The sequence below is a fragment of the Rhinatrema bivittatum genome, chromosome 1, assembly GCF_901001135.1.
Source record: "Rhinatrema bivittatum chromosome 1, aRhiBiv1.1, whole genome shotgun sequence".
Classification (NCBI taxonomy): Eukaryota; Metazoa; Chordata; class Amphibia; order Gymnophiona; family Rhinatrematidae; genus Rhinatrema; species Rhinatrema bivittatum.
In genome coordinates, this window is record NC_042615.1 from 839,413,589 (window position 1) to 839,427,337 (window position 13,749).

The following is a 13,749-nucleotide window of genomic DNA, read 5'->3' on the forward strand; positions in this document are numbered from 1 at the left end:
ATCCAATCCGTTTAAAAAAGGATTGGATAAGTTCTTGGAGGAGAAGTCCATTACCTGCTATTAAGTTCACTTAGAGAATAGCCACTGCCATTAGCAATGGTTACATGGAATAGACTTAGTTTTTGGGTACTTGCCAGGTTCTTATGGCCTGGATTGGCCACTGTTAGGATGCTGGGCTTGATGGACCCTTGGTCTGACCCAGTATGGCATTTCTTATGTTCTTATGTACTTATGATCCAATATAGAGGATGAGGCTCCTTTATATTCTGAGAGGAGGTGCGGCCTCGCGCCTAAGGGCAGGGCAGCCATCTTGGACGCGGGAGCGATGCAGAGCGGCCCGACGCCGTGAGGGGAGGCCTGGGACGGATCCCCCGCCGGCAACCACCGTGGGGGCCCACGCCGAAGTGCGGGGGCAAACGGAGCCGTGCTCCAGTGACCCCCCCCCCCCCGGTGCTGCCGCAGGAGCCCCAACGGCAGAGATCAGGTAGGGGGATGTGAATGTGGGCGGCCGCGGCCACGAAACATAACAGTACCCCTCCTTTAGGGCACCTCCCCTGAGGTCTGGGTTTGGACGGATGGTCCAGATGGAACTGAGCAAGAAGGTTCCGATCCAGGATGTTGGCTAGAGGTTCTCACATATTTTCTTTGGGACTGAACCCCTCCCAGGCTAGTAGATACTCCCATCTCTTCCTATATTTCTGAACTTCCAGCACCTCTCGGACCTGGTAGGTGGTGTCATCTTCAGAAGCGATGGGTTGGGGTGCTAGAGGTGTGCTAGAAGGCCAGGACAGCACCAAGGGCTTCAAAAGAGAGGCATGAGAAGTGTTATGGATTTTAAGTGTCGGTGGTAGTTGAAGCTGATAGGACACCGCACCAATCCAGCGGAGGATGGGAAATGGTCCAATGAACCGAGGGGCCAGTCGCACTGAGGGTAACTTTAGTCGGATGAATTGTGTACTCAGCCATACCTTCTGACCGGGTCTCAGAGGAGGACATGGTCGTCATCGACGATCAGTGTACTTTTTCGCTATCTGAATGGCTTTGAGCAGGGCGTGCCATGTGGAGATCCAGAGGCGATGTAGTTCATCCACAGAGAGTTGGGCCACTGGAGATGTGACGGTAATGGGAACCAGCAGTGGCGGATGGGGTTGCTTCCCATAAACCAAATGGAAGGGAGAAGATCTGGTGGCTGTGGAAGGATGCGAGTTGAGGGCGAACTCGGCCCATGGGAGTAGCCTTGCCCAGTCGTCTTGTTTATCATTAATAAAGGAAGTGAAGGAACTGTTTGAGGGTTTGATTTGTCCTCTCCGCTAGATCATTGGTTTGTGGGTGGTATGCAGAGGTATAATCCAAGGTGACATCGAATTTCCGGCAGAGGGCCTTCCAGAATCTTGCAGTAAATTGGGGTCCTCGGTCTGAGAGGATACTTTTGGGTAACCCATGCATTTTGAAAATGTGCTGGACAAATAGTTGGGCCAGTTGGGGTGTGGAAGGCAACCCTGGGAGTGGTACGAAATGCGCCATTTTGCAGAATCGGGGGATGACTACCCAAATGATGGTGTTGCCAAAGGACAAAGGTAGATCGACCATGAAGTCCGTTGAAATATGAGTCCAGGGTTCGGTAGGCACTGGCAGAGGCTAGAGTAAGCCTGGAGATGAACCTAGGGTTCTCTTGTGATGGGCTCACAGATGACAGGATTCCACATAAGATTGAACATCCTTATTGACTTTGGGCCACTAATAGTAGCGGCGAAGGGCCTGCAAGGTCCGAAGTTGTCCTGGATGACCTGAGCAGAGGGAGTCATGGGCCCATGCCAGAACTTGTTTCCGCAGGTGTGATGGTACAAAGGTCTTTCCGGGAGGAATAGTCGTGGTGGCGGATAACAGGACTCGCAACGGCTCAATGATAAATTGAGGGGAGTCTGGAGTATCTGTGGTCTCGAAGACTCGGAACAAGGTGTCGGCCTTAAGATTCTTGACGGCCGGCCTATAACGCAGGACGAAATTGAATCGGGTGAAGAATAATGCCCATCGTGCCTGTCGGGGATTGAGGCGTTGTGCCCGATGCAGGTATTCAATATTTTTGTGGTCCATGAAGACCATGAACGGATGTTGAGCTCACTCCAACCAAGGACGCCATTCCTCCAAGGCCATTTTAATAGCCAGAAGCTCCTTATCACCAATGGCGTAGTTCCGTTCTGCGGGGGAGAAATGGCGAGAGAAGAAGGCGCATGGGTGCGACTTGTGTTGGGCCGAGTTCTAAGAATGGCTCCTATGCCTTCAGAGGATGCATCCACCTCAATAATAAATGGCCATTGAGAGTCAGGGTGATGAAGGCAGGGCTGGCAAGGGTACGCCTCTTTAAGACGGAGGAAGGTGGCTACGGCCCCGGGAGGCCAATTCTTGGGATCAGCGCCTTTCCAGGTTAAGGCCGTCAGGGGTGTGACGATGGAAGTGTAATGGGAGATAAATGAGCGGGTAGTAATTAGCGAACCCCAGAAACCATTGAAGCGATTTCAGCCCAGATGGTTGGGGCCATTCTCGAATGGCTTTTAGTTTCTGGGGGTCCATGTGAAATCCTTCGCTGGAGATGATGTAGCCCAGGAATGGGAGAGCCTCTGGCTCGAAAAGACATTTCTCGAGCTTGGCGTAGAGTTGGTTTTCTCTTAGTCATTTTAGTATCTGGATGACGTGCTGGCAGTGAGTGGCGAGGGAATTGGAGAATATTAAGATGTCATTGAGGTACACAACCACACAGCGATATAGCAGGTCTCTGACAATTTAATTCATGGTGTTTTGAAACACCGCTGGGGCATTGCAGAGCCCGAATGGCATTACTAGGTACTCGTAATGGCCGTCTCTGGTGTTGAAGGCCGTTTTCCATTCGTCTCCTTCCTTAATACGTATCAAGTTATACGCTCCCCAGAGGTCCAATTTGGTAAAGATTTTAGCACCTTGAAGGCGATCAAAAAGCTCAGAGATTAAAAGCAATGGATATCGATCCTTGATCGTTATGGCATTCAGGCCCCGATAGTCGCATGGGTGAAGGGTTCCATCTTTCTTCCCTATGAAGAAGAAACCAGCCCCCGCCAGGGATGTCGATTTATGGATGAATCCCCTATCTAGATTTTCTTTGATGTAGTAGGACATGGCTTGAGTTTCCGAGGGTGAAAGGGAATAGGTGCGTCCCTGAGGGGGTTCTGTGCCAGGAAGAAGGTTAATGGCACAGTCAAATGGTTGGTGAGGTGGTAGCATTTTGGCCTTCCGCTTGGAAAAGACATCAGAGTACGTGGCATATGGTGTCAGCAGGCCTTGGAGACTGGCAAGGGCGGTTGAGCATTGCACTGGAACTACCAGTTGGAGGCAGGTGTCACGACAGTCCGGATCCCATTGGGTCAACTGTAAGTTTTTCCAGTCGAATTGTGGACAATGTTTTTGAAGCCAGGGAAGTCCCAATGTGATGGGGTGTATGGAGGGTTCTAGGATATGGAAAGAAATCCGCTCAACGTGGAGAAGTCCCGCACAAAGTTGGACGTCTTCCGTAAAATGAGTAACCCGCCCTGGGAGGGGTTTACCTTGGATGGACGAGATGACCAATAGGGACTGGGCAAGCAGGTGTGGAATTTTTAAGTGATCCACTAGACTCCTCATGATAAAATTACCCCCGGCTCCCGAGTCCACCAGAGCCAAAATATGGAATTCGCAATCCCCAGATGTTAGTGCGACTGGTAAAGTTAGTGGAGGTACAGGTGATGTCAGGCCCAGGAAGAGTTCTCCTTCAGGTCCTAGGCCCGGGAGATTCCTGGCCGCACCGGGCATGCGGTTAATTGGTGGCCCGCCGCTCCGCAGTAGAGGCATAGCCCATCTCTGATTCGCCTTCGACGCTCCTGAGTGGAGAGTCTCCCTTGGCCCAATTGCATGGGTTCTTTGGACGGTGTTTGGGAGCCTCCTGATTCACCTTTAGGAGAAGGCGAGCATCAAGGACGCCTTGAGGGGGTCAAGAATTTTGTGGCCATCTGGGCATCTTGTCGGCGCTCTTGATGGCGTCTATCAATACGGCCTGCCAGATCAATGAGGGCATTCAAGGACCTGGGTAGCACTCGGCCCGCGAGCTCATCCTTGATTCTATGACTGAGTCCCTGAAGAAAAATGGTTCGTAAGCAGTCTGGGCCCCAACCGAGCTATGAAGAGAGGGTCCAGAACTAAATGGCAAACTCGGCAAGCGTTCTCGAACCCTGATGCAGTTGGAGAAGTTTGGGCCCGGTGGAAATCTCCTGAGTGGGATCACCGAAACTAATTCGGAAGAGCTCCCAGAATTCTCTAAAATTACTCATGATGGGGTCATCCTGTTCCTAGAGGAGGGAAGCCCATTCTAGGGCCTTCTCTTCGAGGAGAGAGAGAATGAAGGTGGTCTTGGTAGTGTCATCGGGAAAGAGGGTCAGCTGTAGACGAAAGTGCATATTGCACTGGTTAATGAAACCCCTACAGGACCGAGGTTCCCCAGAAAAACATGGTGGAGAAGGCAGGTGAATCACCGAGCGGGCCCTGGGAGCCATGGGCAGAGATGTCAAAGTGGGGTTCATGGGCTCTATGCCTCAAAGCGTTGATTCAGGATCTCTACTGCAGAGACAAGGGCATCAACGGTTTTTTGCTGGTCCATCATACGTTGGCCATTCCAGGGTTGGCCTGGTGGGCAGTTGCCTCTGCCGGGTTCATGGACTTGCAATCTGTTACGACCCGGAGGGACGTGAACCCTTGGACCGACGGGGAGATTGGTACTACCTTAGGAGATGGCTCCTCAGGTTCACCCGTCGGGTGGCGAGGCGGAACAGAAGTTGGGACTGGCTGGATCCTCGCTGCTGGAGACTCAGATGGCCTCTGAGAGGGTGACAAGATGTGAAGTCAGAGCAAGGGCCAGTTGGATCTTTGCCACTGGAAGCCCGCGCCCCCCCCCCCCCCCCGGGAGGAGCCCGTAGGGACCCGGGCTGCTGGGACTTAGGTGAATCTTTGAGAGGTCAAAGAGGCGGGCCAACTGGATCTTTGCCACTGGAATCCTGCGGCTGCCCCGGGAGGAGCCCATAGGGACCCGGGCCACTGGGACTTATGTAGGCCCTTGAAGGTGGATGGTCCGAGAGAAGTCCGAGGTCAAGTACCAGAGGATCGCTGCTTGCCAGTCCGAAGTCACATACTGAGAGATCACCACTTGCCAATCCGGTCACACACCGAGGGATCACTGCTTGCCAGTCCGAAGTCACACACCAAGGAATCACCGAGAAGAACCAGGAACCAGAAACCGAGGCACCAGGAGACTCACTGAAGTGAGCAGACTCGTTGCAAAGTCAGGAGTGTGTAGAGGAAGCTTCCTTAAATACCTCCTTGAGCCTGAGCCCAATTGATGCAGCTGAATCCAATATAGAGGATGAGGCTCCTTTAAATTCTGAGAGGAGGCGTGGCCTTGCTCCTAAGGGCAGGGCGGCCATCTTGGACCCGGGAGTGATGCAGAGTGGCCTGACGCCGCGAGGGGAAGCCTGGGACATCTCTCCCGCTGGCGACCACTGTGGGGGCCCACGCCGAGGTGCAGGGGCGAACAGAGCCATGCTCCAGTGACCCCCCAGCGCTGCCACGGCGGCCCTGAAAGGGCGGATCAGGTAGGGGGTTGTGGTCTTGGGCAGCCGCAGCCACGAAACACAGCACCTTCTCTCTGAGAGAAACGAATCCTGCTTATTAAGTAAAACATGTATCCTTCAGTGAAGGAGCAAGAGGCTCTCCCTGCTCTCTATAAGAGACTCACTTACACTCTGAGTAAGAAACCTATCATCCCTTCTCTCTGAGAGAAACTAATCCTGCTTATTAAGTAAAACATGTATCCTTCAGTGAAGGAGCAAGAGGCTCTCCCTGCTCTCTATAATATACTCCTTACACTCTTAATAAGAAACCTATCATCCCTTCTCTCTGAGAGAAACTAATCCTGCTTATTAAGTAAAACATGTATCCTTCAGTGAAGAAGCAAGAGGCTCTCCCTGCTCTCTATAATATACTCCTTACACTCTTAATAAGAAACCTATCATCCCTTCTCTCTGAGAGAAACTAATCCTGCTTATTAAGTAAAACATGTATCCTTCAGTGAAGAAGCAAGAGGCTCTCCCTGCTCTCTATAAGATACTCACTTACACTGAGTAAGAGACCTATCATCCCTTCTCTCTGAGAGAAAATAATCCTGCCTATTTAGTAAAACATGTATCCTTCAGTGAAGAAGCAAGAGACTCTCCCTGCTCTCTATAACATACTCACTTACACTGAGTAAGAGACCTATCATCCCTTCTCTCTGAGAGAAACTAATCCTGCTTATTAAGTAAAACATGTATTCTTCAGTGAAGAAGCAAGAGGCTCTCCCTGCTCTCTATAAGATACTCACTTACACTCTGAGTAAGAGACTTATCATCCCTTCTCTCTGAGAGAGACTAATCCTGCTTATTAAGTAAAACATGTATTCTTCAGTGAAGAAACAAGAGGCTCTCCCTGCTCTCTATAAGATACTCACTTACACTCTGAGTAAGAGACCTATCATCCCTTCTCTCTGAGAGAAACTAATCCTGCTTATTAAGTAAAACATGTATTCTTCAGTGAAGAAGCAAGAGGCTCTCCCTGCTCTCTATAAGATACTCACTTACACTCTGAGTAAGAGACTTATCATCCCTTCTCTCTGAGAGAGACTAATCCTGCTTATTAAGTAAAACATGTATTCTTCAGTGAAGAAGCAAGAGGCTCTCCCTGCTCTCTATAAGATACTCACTTACACTCTGAGTAAGAAACCTATCATCCCTTCTCTCTGAGAGAAACTAATCCTGCTTATTAAGTAAAACATGTATCCTTCAGTGAAGGAGCACGAGACTCTCCCTGCTCTCTATAAGATACTCCTTACACTCTGAGTAAGAGACCTATGATCCCTTCTCTCTGAGAGAAACTAATCCTGCTTATTAAGTAAAACATGTATCCTTCAGTGAAGGAGCACGAGACTCTCCCTGCTCTCTATAAGATACTCCTTACACTCTGAGTAAGAGACCTATGATCCCTTCTCTCTGAGAGAAACTAATCCTGCTTATTAAGTAAAACATGTATCCTTCAGTGAAGGAGCACGAGACTCTCCCTGCTCTCTATAAGATACTCCTTACACTCTGAGAAAGAGACCTATGATCCCTTCTCTCTGAGAGAGACTAATCCTGCTTATTAAGTAAAACATGTATCCTTCAGTGAAGGAGCATGAGTCTCTCCCTGCTCTCTATAAGATACTCCTTACACTCTGAGTAAGAGACCTATGATCCCTTCTCTCTGAGAGAAACTAATCCTGCTTATTAAGTAAAACATGTATCCTTCAGTGAAGGAGCACGAGACTCTCCCTGCTCTCTATAAGATACTCCTTACACTCTGAGTAAGAAACCTATGATCCCTTCTCTCTGAGAGAAACTAATCCTGCTTATTAAGTAAAACATGTATCCTTCAGTGAAGGAGCATGAGTCTCTCCCTGATCTCTATAAGATACTCCTTACACTCTGAGTAAGAGACCTATGATCCCTTCTCTCTGAGAGAGACTAATCCTGCTTATTAAGTAAAACATGTATCCTTCAGTGAAGGAGCACGAGACTCTCCCTGCTCTCTATAAGATACTCCTTACACTCTGAGTAAGAAACCTATGATCCCTTCTCTCTGAGAGAAACTAATCCTGCTTATTAAGTAAAACATGTATCCTTCAGTGAAGGAGCATGAGTCTCTCCCTGATCTCTATAAGATACTCCTTACACTCTGAGTAAGAGACCTATGATCCCTTCTCTCTGAGAGAGACTAATCCTGCTTATTAAGTAAAACATGTATCCTTCAGTGAAGGAGCATGAGTCTCTCCCCACTCTCTATAAGATACTCACTTACACTCTGAGTAAGAGACCTCTTCCCTTCTCTCTGAGAGAGACTCACTCCATTTCCCTCGCTTGCTCAAATACTTTTCAGAGATTTTCTGTTCTTACCTCCCGTATCCTGAGCAGATGCCTGGGGGTGCATCCAGAGAATGAGGAGGGCTAGGAGGAGGAAGATGCCACCTGCTGTCTTCATGGTGCTGCTGGGCTCTGTGTCTGAGTATCATGCTCTGTCCTGTTCAGGATTTATACACAGAAGGGGCTGGAGCAACAGAAGGAGGGTTGGTTTAGTATGAAATTACAACACAGCATGTCTCCACCTTACTCCATGTCACAACCTGATATTTACACAATACATATGGGCAGTGATTTATGGAATGGCTAAGGATTCTCTCAACTCACCTCACTTTATTCAGCTTTATTTAAACATTTCTCTATTAGTATTTAATGCAAACAAGGCACACATATGTTTACTGGGTGAGGAATTGGTTAATTACCAGAACACAGTTCTTTCTGCTGATGGTTAAGTGACCAGTGGGGTCCTCAGAGCTCAGTGCTAGGACCAGTTCTTATCAATTTCTTTAATGGAGATTTTCTAGAGAGGGTGGAAAATTTGAAATGAGTCTCTCTGCTTGGAAGCTGTGCTTCAGTGCAGAAAGTGTAAAATCATGCACATGAGGACCGAACATTCAGCACACTGTAAATAATTGTTACTGTCATTGAGTTACTTTCTGCTTTGTCTTCTTCTTACCCCATTTCCATTACCTTTGTTTCATTGTAACCTTTGCCTCTTCTCGCTATGTTAATGTTTAAGGTTATTTTACCCTGGTTCCCTGTAAACCGACATGATATGATTGTATCATGAATGCCGGTATAAAAAAAGCACTAAATAAATAAATAAATAAAATAAAATAAATCTATAAGCAGCTTAGAACTTTAAACCATTTAATGACATTTTTAGAAATCCCAGATTTCTCTACTTTATTTTGAGAATTCATATTCACCACAACAGATTACTCTAATTTTTTAAATAGAGGGCTTCAAAATCCTGTTTGCACTTATAGAAGTCAAGTCAGCTGCATGTCTAATTTAAAGGCTCCAAGTCAGAACATGTAACCCCATTACCAAAACAGCTGAATTGGATATGAGTGCAACATTGAATTACATTTAAGATCCTGGGTCCAGTTTATTTATGTATTTCTTATGAAGGAAAAAACAATACTCATTCTCACTGCCCAAACTGTGTGCATAATATTTTATGTTGTACTTCTCTGAGGATCACAAACAAGAGATTTTAATCTCAGCTGCAGCGATGAGAGGCGAGATCTGCTGCCATCCTGTGGCTAACCTCAAATCTGAGATCTTGCATAAAATTTGCAAACTGCTGAGGGAAATCCTCACTTTGGCACAATTTATTTAAAAGATTTGAAATGTTTTCTTGAACACACTCTCTGTTTCTGTGACACTGATTGAATGCAATACAGCCTATATTTCTGCATAGACATATTAGGCCTTTTTCTAGAGTGGTAAAAATCTGAAGGCAGCATGTGGATGCAAAGATTTGAACTCTGCATACCCCCCACCCCTCTCCGTGTTGCTTTTGGGGGTAGATGACGACTTTAGACCGGCCACCCTGTATGTTATTCCATTTTCTCTAATAAAATTGCTCATTTCTGTCACTGAGGGCTGGCAGAAGATAGAAGAGGAGAATAGCAGTGCCTCAGTGTTGCGCCTGAGGTGGATCCTTGGGCCGAGGAGGGGTTGATGCTACCCGTAGGAGAGATCCTACAGGTCCCCACTGTAAGCAGGCAGAGTGGGCTGAAGGACGGAGGCCAGCTGGCACCTAACCAATACCAGCCCTCGTTCCCCATGGGTTGAGCCTTTGGTGCTGGGTCAATGGAAAGGCAGAGAGGTCAGCCCAGAGGCAGCAACAGTGGAAAGGAGGAGTCTGTACTGGATAAGGCAGAGTCCTGGAGACCAGGCACCAATAGAACCAAAGTCAGACAGGGGGCATCCGAGCAAGAACAGACCAAAGCCTGAATTGGCCAGGTCCAGGACATAGACTAAAGAGGCATCATAGAGCAAGCTGGAGTCAGGGCCGGCAGCAATCAGGAAGCCGTGGCAAGACAAGGCTGAGGTCTGGATGAGGAGAGAGTCGTTAGCGTAATCAGACAATGCAGAGGTCCGGGCTTGGAGAGAGTCAATAGCGTAGTCAGGCAATGCAGAGGTCCGGGCTTGGAGAGATTCAATGGCGTAGTCAGGCAATGCAGAGGTCCGGACTTGGAGAGAGTCTATGGCGTAGTCAGGCAATGCAGAGGTCTGGACTTGGAGAGAGTCAATGGCGTAGTCAGGCAATGCAGAGGTCCGGGCTTGGAGAGATTCAATGGCGTAGTCAGGCAATGCAGAGGTCCGGACTTGGAGAGAGTCAATAGCGTAGTCAGGCAATGCAGAGGTCCGGGCTTGGAGGGAGTCTATGGCATAGTCAGGCAATGCAGAGGTACGGGTTTGGAGAGATTCAATGGCGTAGTCAGGCAAAGCAGAGGTTGTGTGTGAGAAGGCAATCCAATCAGTAACGCAGGAACAAGGAGAACAGGAACAGGAGCCAGCGAGGATCAGAAACCAGGAACGTAGGAGAATAACCAGGAAGCAACGAGTACACGACCAGCGTGGAGACCTGTTGCAAAGGCAATCCTTGGAAGTGGAGCCTGGCCTTAAATACTGGAGCTCCGCTGATGTCATCATTGGGGCCGCGGCAAAGTTCCCGCCATGGGCCCTTCATAAGAATCAATGATGCGCTTGCGCCTAGGGAGGGGTGCGGCGCTGGACGGTGGCATCTCTCCACGGGCCACGCAGAGAAGCCTGATGTGGAGCACAGGAATCCGTAGCTGAAGCTGAGGCACCAGAAGCGGCCCAAGGACAGAGCTGGTGGCGTACTGCCACCAGGGAAGGGGAACCGGGCACTGGATTTGTCTGAGAGAGGTGAGGGATCGAGCCGCGGGTCTCCCATGTCCAGCATGCATAAGAGTATCCCCCCCTTTACGCCTCCCTCTTGGAGGTCTGGGTTTCCCGAATGGGCACAATGAAATTGCAGGAAGAGGGTTTTATCCAAGATGTTACAAGCTGGTTCCCACAAATTCTCTTGGGGCCCGTAACCCTCCCAGGAAAGGAGGCATTCCCACCGGCAGCCCCTGCGGTGAACATCAAGGACGTCATGGACCTTGTAGGTAGTGTTGGTCTCCGCAACCAGCTGAGGCGGTTCGGGAGCCTTTCGTGAAGGCCAAGATAGAACTTCTGGCTTCAGAAGTGATAAGTGGAACGTATTATGGATTCCTAATGTTGGAGTCAACCGAAGCTGGTATGTAACTGGTTCAACATGACGAATAATTGGAAAAGGTCCAATGTACCTCAGTGCAAACCTTTGAGAAGGTATTTTAAGCCGAATATACCGGGTGCTTAACCAGATTTTCTGGCCAGGAAGGAACTCAGGGGCTGAGCGTCGATGGATGGCCGCAGACTTCTTGGCTCGGGATGCGGCTTGGCGTAAGTGAAGATTTGTCTGATTCCAGACTGCCTTGAGAGCATCAGAAATCGTTTGCGTGGCAGTAGAGGGCACTAATAGTAGTATGGATAGTGGTGGTCATGGTTGCTTCCCATAAACAATTAAAAAGGGCGACGTACCTGTGGCAGCGGCAATATGGGAGTTGTGGGAGGAGTTCAGACCAGTTTTCTTGACGGTCATTTATGTAGGCGGGGAGGAAGGATTTTAAGGAGTGATTCACCCAAGCCTTCCCGGACTGTTAATCCTCCCCACTTACATCTTCCACCCTCTAGTAATCCTCCCTGGCAGATTCCACTGCCCAGTCTCTAACTTCATTGCTCTTAGGCAGTCCTCATCCTTTCCTCTCAAAGATGTTTTGTACTGTATTGTTGAATATATCTTATAATGTTTGATGTGATAATCCTACGTTATGACCAGGCATTGTTTGTTTTTATTTTATAACGCTTATTTCTAATGTTACGTTATGTCCTGTTTTTCCTATTTATTTTGACTCCTCTGTTCTCTGTATCGCCCTGAGCGAAAGTTATTGTTGCAATGTAAACCGGTGTGATATGTATTTGCTACAGGAACATCGGTATAAAAAAACCTAAAAAATAAAATAAATAAATAAAATATGCTCAGCTTGTCCATTGGCCTGCAGATAGTATGCTGTTGTTAAACTGATGTTGATGCCAAATTTATTGCAAAGAGCACAATAATAATTTATTGTGGACCCCTATCGGAGACAATGTCCTTGGGCAAGCCGTGTAGCTGAAATATGTGAAGAAAAAACAGGTGTGCCAATTCGGGAGCAGATGGTAGGCCCGGTAGTGGAACAAACTGGGCCATTTTAGAAAATCTATCTATGGTAACCCATATAACCATATGACCCTTGGATGGTGATAAATCCACAAAGAAATCCATGGAGAGATGCATCCATGGTTTCTCGGGAGCAGGAAGTGGCTGGAGCAAACCCCATGGTCGACCGACCGGGGCTTTCTGTTGAGCACAATTATTGCAGGAATTGAAGTACGCTTTAGCATCAGAGACCATAGTGGACCACCAGAAGAACTGCTAGAGGAATGCTAGGGTTTGTGCTTGCTCTGGATGACCGGCGAATTTAGAATCATATGCCCACTGGAGGACTCTTTCACGGAGGTGACGGGGCATAACGGTTTTTTCAGTCAGAACTGAGTGAGTTGCAGACAAACAAATGCAAGCTGGGTCAATAATATGATCAGGTTCTTCAGGAGTATCTTCTGATTCAAAGGAACGTGACAGGGCATCTGCCCGAAGATTTTTTCCAGCTGGATGATAGTGAAGTTTGAAGTTAAACCTAGAAAAGAACAGGGCCCATTGAGCTTGAAGGGCATTGAGATGTTGGGCATGGCTCGAGTGTTCCAGATTCTTGTGATCTGTGAATATGGTGAATTTATGTCGAGTGCCCTCTAGCCATGGGTGCCATTCTTCTAGTGCCAATTTGATGGCAAGCAATTCGCGATCTCCAATACTGTAGTTTTGTTCTGCTGAAGAGAATTTGCGAGAGTAGAATGAGCACGGGGCTAGGGATCCAGAAGTAGAACGTTGGCTCAAGACCGCCCCGGCCCCAATAGCGGAGGCATCCACCTCGACCTGGAAGGGGCAGTTTGGGTCTGGATGTTGAAGACAAGATCCAGTTGGAAGGCCTCTTTGAGACAATGAAAGGCTGTAATGGCTTCCAGGGTCCAGTTCTAGGAATCTTGGCCCTTACAGGTCAATGCAGTAAAAGGAGCTGCCAGTGTTGAGTAATGAGGGATAAAATGGCGGTAATTCATGAATCATAGAAATCATTGTAGTGCTTTAAGACCCACGGGCTGAGGCCAATCTTGGATTTCTTTGAGTTTTTCAGGGTCCATAGAGAATCCTCGCTGTAAAATTATATACCAAAGAAAGGGTATTTATTTATTTATTTATTTAAGGGTTTTTATATACCGCAGTACGTAAAGAAATACATCACCGCGGTTTACATTTAACAGTAACTTAAATTTTTAACTTAACTGGATTTTTCAAACAGGCATTTATCCAATTTTGCGAAGAGATGGTTTTCGCAGAGACATTGAAGAACCATGCAAACATCGGTGCAATGTGTAGCTAGATCCTTGGAAAAGACAAGGATGTCATCAAGGTATGCCACAACCTTATTTATTTAATTTTTACTTTTATATACCGATCTTCTTGTATAGAATACAAATCAAACCGGTTTACAGTGGAACAGATAACTTCACATGAAAGCTTTCATAGAACCAAACAACATAGAATATACTT

General features: G+C 47.7%; 1 protein-coding gene across 1 annotated transcript in view; it reads right to left on the reverse strand.

Annotated features, from left to right (window-relative positions):
- Positions 1-8,114, reverse strand: part of LOC115079772 (WAP four-disulfide core domain protein 3-like) — a 127,343-nt gene extending 119,229 nt beyond the window's left edge. The window contains exon 1 of the mRNA XM_029583621.1: positions 8,019-8,114. Within this exon, the coding sequence (XP_029439481.1) occupies positions 8,019-8,103 (85 nt within the window). The 5' untranslated portion in view covers positions 8,104-8,114. The remainder of the gene's footprint in view (positions 1-8,018) is intronic.
- Between the last annotated feature and the right edge of the window lie 5,635 nt (positions 8,115-13,749).